The following is a 6,831-nucleotide window of genomic DNA, read 5'->3' on the forward strand; positions in this document are numbered from 1 at the left end:
GCGACGATGCATGGTCGTACTATGAATTCATTCATATTATCGACGTAGAACATTGTAGCAGGAAATCTAGGCGCAGTGCTGAATACTCAGTTGACTCTTAATAAAGATGGTGATTTGGTGCGAAGTGTAGGCGATCAGTTCTGGCAGTGATCCTGTTTATGTAATGATTGCGCTCTTGGAAATGACCGATATATGCTCATTTACCTAATTTAACGGGTATGCCAGTCACTGGGGAAAATGACTCACAAGAGACTGAAAGGAAAACACGGTGACCATAAGCGTCCAAGTATAAACCAATATTGACGTGACCAGTTCTCTGTATATTTGAGCACGCGTTCTACGTAACACTATTGGTAACATTACACGGTCACCATAAGAATACATGATATGTTCGCGAGTGTACAGGGTGCTTAAGAAGGGGGCATGACATTGGTGATGGACTTGAGTTTCCGAGTGCCAAGTGAATCAATATCAAAACGGCAATGGGTGCAATTGCATAGTGGAGTTCAACGCCAATGCATTTCACTCTCCCATAATGTAAATGGTGGCATTTAGCCTGCTCCTTTTTGTCAGTACTCACCGTCGTCATTGATAAAGTGAACCACGTGTACGTCGGCAAGCCACTTAAGATATCGGGAAGATACACAAGGTGACAAACGGGTGGTACAAACAGCAGAAATGACGGGATTGTGTGTTTAATCCGATTGCATAATCACTACAGCCAATAAATAATAGTAATTTGAACTGTAACGTTGTTTGGGTCTATTCTCTTGCGCCAATGAGACATCCGAAAAATAATAGAAGCTTTATATGCGGCTTTCAAAAGTCCAAGTTCACATGAAACTGATAATTATGTACTGTACGAAAAATGTTACGGTATAATATTATTTGTGCACTAGTATATATATATATATATATATATATATATATATATATATATATATATACATATGTATGTATATATATGCCTGCGAATGTTTTTTTTTTGCAGTCTAGGATGCAGTAGTGGTTGCACGCGTTATAGGGCGAGACACTACAACGGACGGTCCCAAACAAAGTTTTTCTCAGCAGTAATACCGTTGCTAGACTGCGCTTTCTCCGGGATACAATAAAGCTACAATGCGCTACGGATATGTTTAAAATAGAAAACGACAACTTTACTTACCTTCAGCAAGTTCATCAACCTATCCTCTTCAGTTAAATTTACCTATAAGAAACAAACGTCTTTTGCACAGGATCCGCACAAAAGCCATTGCCAAGTTCGACGGAAAGTATCTCTCAATCGTCTGGCCAGGCATTGACTTCCGATTCACGTCGGGGTCAGCAATCAGCTCCATCGCAGTCTGGGGCATCTACTGGCGCAGGGCTTCTAGCGAACGGACAAGCAACGGGTGAGTGAGATTTCAGACATATTGCTTTCCTATGTACACCTTTAAATTCCGCGCTAAACACTCTGTGTTTATATTTTGGTAAGGAGGGTGATCTCACATTCCATTCAAAGGGCACATGGGTATCAGGACAATATTAGGTGGAGGCAACACTGCATAACTGTTTTGTAGCATCTGCTAAACCAGCCGGGACACATCGAAGCCGAAACCTGAAAACGGAAACTCAGAGAAGACCAATGTACCCTTTCGAAATCATGAAGCGCCCCGCTTTCCCGGGGTGGGGTATTTTGACAAGAGAGAGCACCGCACGGCTGTTGTGCATACGAATGCGTAGGCATCGTGAGAATGCATCGTGAATACTCGATACCATTCACCGAGTCCTGTTACACTAACACCTTACCTTTGATCATTAAACGCCGCGGAATATGGCCGTACGATGACACTTTGAGATCACCTGTGGTATCTAAACGCTTCGGTGTACTGTTCATGAAGATACGTGAATTCTGGTGCTAAAGATGGCGTCTAATGGGTGCCTTTTCTGGTAAATGTTACCTTTTGTGTGGTATCTCCCTTTCTCTTTTAAGAAACACAAGCCTAAATAAACTTTGATTCGGCAATATATTTAAAAGTTAAGTGTTGTCTCCTTCGTACTTTTCTTTGTAGACAACGTTTCTATCCAGCATAGACGCTATTGAAATAGTAGCTACCGCGAAAGGAATGAGCAGTGGGTTTGTTCATTAACAGTCCCGTGCGAACGTCGACTGGCTGACCAGTCAGCGCCTTTTAAGGCGCACAGCATCGAGATAAGCAATATCTTGGTGATTTCTATGACTCTTTCTGACGTCATCAATTCGCGCCGTTAGGAGGCACTGACCACCAGGCCAGTCGAAGTCCGCACGATGCTGTTAAAGAATGAGTCTATTCTAGTCGCAAATGACATGCTACAATCCTTCAGAGCAATTACATGCTTCCGAATTACGCGTGTTTACTAGTACAACCTGTAAAAATACAGGTTACTAGCATGCTTGCCGCACAACAGAATCAATACATTTGTTTCCCTCGCGTAATTTAAATCAGCAGGTTTGCCTAAGTCTGCTCCAGCGCCGGCCGAGAATACCACCTCCCATCCTGCCAGCCAGAATCCTAAGGTAAGACCAATGACGATTTATATGAGTTTCTTGAGCATACATAGAACTTCGCATTTAGATGAGACAAAAATGGTATCATCCATTTCATTTCCCCCTTTCCATCAGCAGCCGCGAGCATAGAGTAAAAATTCGTGATGTGTAGTTGTAAATGACATGCACTTATGTTTTCTTTCAACTGTATCTTCTAATAATTCGTGCCAACTACTGTACTCGGAAATGATAACTAGGGCCCCATAACTTACAACTATTCGGATATGTTTTTATTCGAATCTCCTGACGTAAAATTTGCGTAACCACCGACGCAAGCATCGGGCGGTGACCCGCAGGATTGTCTGAACAGCGCAATCAGACACTCTCCTAGTTTATAAGAGATAACTTTTTTTTGCTTTCAAAATAAATACCATTGCCTACATTGAGCGGCTTTTCGTTCGTGATTAGCTGTCAGGTGGCGAGGAGCACGCTCAAGTAGGTAGGGTTTTGATGAGGCCTAGCCAGCGTGCTGAATATAGATAACCCAATGAAGAGGGGAGTGCCGGCGTCTGCCATTAGTCCGCTTTCACTTAACTTCCGGTGTCTGGTCCAAAATCGCGGCGGCGTGCAACGAAAGGTTAAGAATGCCGCTAAAACGGATCGTCAGCAAAGAAGAGTTGGCAGAGCGATGTCTTAAGCGTGTCCAAATGCTCGAAAACATTACACGGCCAGGCATAAAGTTTTATTATACGCAAATAAACCCATGCTCTCCGTCTGGTGCGAGTAGCCAGTGCCTGAGCTATCGGCGGCAGCCATCTTTTATTCCTTTCGAAACTGGACAGCCTGCAACTATTCAGAAAAAGTTCAGTTCTGTTCGGCCTATTAATGAATGAATTAATGAATAATGTAAATTAGGAGAAAGACTGGCCACCCTGCATACGCAATGCCTCATGACTTCGAGCGTACCGGAATCATGGAAGAACGCTAACATAATCCTAATCCATAAGAAAGGGTACGCCGAAGACTTGAAAAATTATAGACTGATCAGCCTACTGTCCGTTGCTTACAAAGTATTTACTAAGGTAATCGCCAATAGAATCAGGAACACCTTAGACATCTGTCAACCAAAGGACCAGGCAGGATTCCGTAAAGGCTACTCAACAATAGACCATATTCACGCTATCAATCAGGTGATAGAGAAATGTACGGAATATAACCAGCCCTTATATATAGGTTTCATTGAATACGAGAAGGCGTTTGATTCAGTCGAAACGTCGGCAGTCATGGAGGCATTACGGAATCAGGGTGTAGACGAGCCGTATCTAAAAATACTGAATGATATCCCTAGCGGCTCTACAGCGACCGTAGTCCTTCATAAAGAAAGCAACAAAATCCCAATAAAGAAAGGTGTCAGGCAGGGAGATACGATCTCTCCAATGCTATTCACAGCGTGTTTACAGGAGGTATTCAGAGACCTGGACTGGGAAGAATTTGGGCTAAAAGTTAACGGAGAATACCTTAGTAACTTGCGATTCGCTGATGATATCGCCTTGCTTAGTAACTCAGGGGACCAACTGCAATGCCGGCTCACTGACGTGGAGAGGCAAAGCAGAAGGATGGGTCTAAAATTAATCTGCAGAAAACTAAACTAATGTTTAACAGTCTCGGAAAAGAACAGCAGTTTATGATAGATAGCGAGGCACTGGAAGTGGTAAGGAAATATATCTACTTAGCACAGGTTGCGACCGCGGAGCCGGATCATGAGACTGAAATAATCCAAATAATAAGAATAGGCTGGGGAGCGCCTGGCAGGCATTCTGAGATCGTGAACAGCAGGTTGTCATTATCCCTCAAGATAATAGTGTATAACAGCTGTGTCTTACCAGTACTCACGTACGGGGCAGAAACCTGGAGGCTTACGAAAAGGGTGCTACTTAAATTGAGGACGATGCAACCAGCTATGAAAAGAAGAATGATGAATGTAACATTAAGGGATAAGAAAAGAGCAGATTGGGTGAGAGAACAAACGCTAGTTAATGACATCTTAGTTGAAATCAAGAAAAAGAAATGGGCATGGGCAGGACATGTAATGAGGAGAGAAGATAACCGATGGTCTTTAAGGTTTGAGGACTGAATTTCAAGGGAAGGGAAGCGTAGAAGGGTGCGGCAGAAAGTTAGGTGGGCGGATGAGATTAAGAAGTTTGCAGTGACAACATGGCCCGAATTAGTACATGACCGAGGTAGTTAGAGAAGTATGGGAGAGGTCTTTGCCCTGCAGTGGGCGCAACCAGGCTGATGACGATGATGACGATTAATGAATCTTTAACGTGTACACGTCACTTTGACGCAATTAGTTCTGGCGGTTTTGTGACCTCGCATGATTGGCACGTGAAATGGGCCCGCCTTAAACTTTTTACACTAGCAGAGGACTAATGGCGAAAAGGCGTCGAATCAGGAATAACTATTTTTCTTGTGCTTGGTCCAATCATGCAAAACCAGTGTATACGCGTCATATCAGTTGGGGAGCTGTCGTGGTGTTTGTGACGTTGGTTGACTGACAAGCGAAGTAGGGGTGGTCCAGAACTTCTTCACTAATCGCAAAGGGCTGATTGCAGAATTGGAATAGAAAAGTTTGGAATAGTTTTACGTTATAGCGCCCTAGGTTTACGTTATAGCGCCCCTGCTAGGGAAAACTATTCCTTGAAGTACTTCCACAAGAAACGATTTATAGAACCATGTGTTATTTTGTAGGTGAACTATAAATTTCTTTATCTGAGAGTGTTTTAAAATATTGAAGCTTCAAGAAACTGAACCACGAAGAAAGATTTGTAGTATATCAGTCACTCACGTAGTGATCACGCCAGGAAATTTATATTTGAATATAGAAGGTTCGGACAACTTGGACATATTTTAACTCAAAATTTGCTGCATACTATGATTTTAATCGACACGAATTGCGTAATGCTTTGCATAAGCATGACATTTTAATAAACTAGCTGCGATGGGGATGAATTTCGCCGCACCTTCATAGTAGAATGTCGCAAAAGCATTGTCTGCATCTATGGAGTCAAGAGTACGCAAGCCTCGTCAATTCCTTGTGAAGACTGTCAAAAGGGTAAAAGAATGCTGTTTAATAAATACGTTTCCAGAATAACGTGGTCGGTACTAAAAGAAGAAATTCATAAAGCGCCAGAAACCCAGCACATAACATTTGTGACATTCACTTATAGGCTGGTACTGCTTGCAATACTTAATATGTAAACAAAATTGATCGGCGTCTTCATGGCATACCGGTGACTCACGGTGGTATTTTTGATCTTACTGCTTAAAACACAGGTGCGTTATTTTCTTTTCCAGGCATCTGCCGTGACTTCTTATGGAATCTCTTCAGAAGATCAGGCAACAGTCAGTGTGAAGTCAATCAAGAAATAGCGATGGCTCTCAGATTTGCAAAGCATTTATAAGCATAATATGGCAACATCTCTATGACATCTGGAGAACGCATATCCAAAATAAATCTTGCCTACGAATGTCCTTTTTTTCACGTTGAAAGCAATTGGAAAGTTCGCCCGGTTTACTCACTTATTCTGAAAATTGTGTTTTTGACAACTGCGCGAGTATTCTTGGCTTTCGCGCTGCGAACAACTGTGATTTCATGTTCGACTGAGCAGGGTGGTTGGATTTGTCAGGAATTAGTAAAATACAGAAATAAAGCAATCATGATAACAATTATATTTTTTTGCTTCCTTGCAAAGCAAATTATGTATTTGCATATGTGTATTCACTCTTTCATAAAGAGCGCATTATCGCGAGTACCAAGACATTTCCCAGATTTGTTGGAACATTCCGCAACGTATTTTAGTGCCCCCCCTCCATAACCAAGCGCAAAAATACCTTTTAGCTTACTGTACATTCCACCAAATGCATGATTAGCAAGACATAACAAGTTATGAGCCATGAACAACTGATATACTACGGGATCAAACAGATCAAGTAATACACGGGGACACCATACAGAAGCTTGAATTGTAAAGAGCCATGTGCAGCATTTTTTGATGAATGGAGGCTATTTCACTCACACAAGCGGCAGACGACGTGTCCACTGTTCCTCGAACTAATTCACTGCAACGTTTCAAAAACTAGCAGAGTTGTTCCAAAATAATATCCGCAGATGTGTGATCCATGGTGGTATAAATACGCCACATTCCCAGGAGACTAAAGAAACCAGCGCAGAGGGCTCTATGTAGAACTACCACACCATCATATATGATAAACGTTACAAGCCAGAGCAACTATGTGAAATCGCTAGTATCATCAATTTAAAG

The 6,831-nt window shown here is 42.3% G+C and overlaps 1 protein-coding gene across 9 annotated transcripts in view; it reads left to right on the forward strand.

Annotated features, from left to right (window-relative positions):
* The window catches only part of LOC126543115 (uncharacterized), a 72,465-nt gene extending 66,425 nt beyond the window's left edge, over positions 1 to 6,040 (forward strand). For 8 of the 9 annotated variants that reach the window (XM_072284831.1, XM_072284834.1, XM_072284830.1 and 5 more), the window contains 3 exons: positions 1,236 to 1,391; positions 2,466 to 2,536; positions 5,864 to 6,040. In XM_072284831.1, coding sequence (XP_072140932.1) covers positions 1,236 to 1,391; positions 2,466 to 2,536; positions 5,864 to 5,938 — 302 coding nt within the window. In that variant the 3' untranslated portion in view covers positions 5,939 to 6,040. The remainder of the gene's footprint in view (positions 1 to 1,235; positions 1,392 to 2,465; positions 2,537 to 5,863) is intronic. The other variant, XM_072284829.1, reaches the window with a different exon arrangement.
* The last annotated feature ends 791 nt before the right edge of the window (positions 6,041 to 6,831 follow it).

This window comes from Dermacentor andersoni, chromosome 10, assembly GCF_023375885.2.
Source record: "Dermacentor andersoni chromosome 10, qqDerAnde1_hic_scaffold, whole genome shotgun sequence".
Classification (NCBI taxonomy): Eukaryota; Metazoa; Arthropoda; class Arachnida; order Ixodida; family Ixodidae; genus Dermacentor; species Dermacentor andersoni.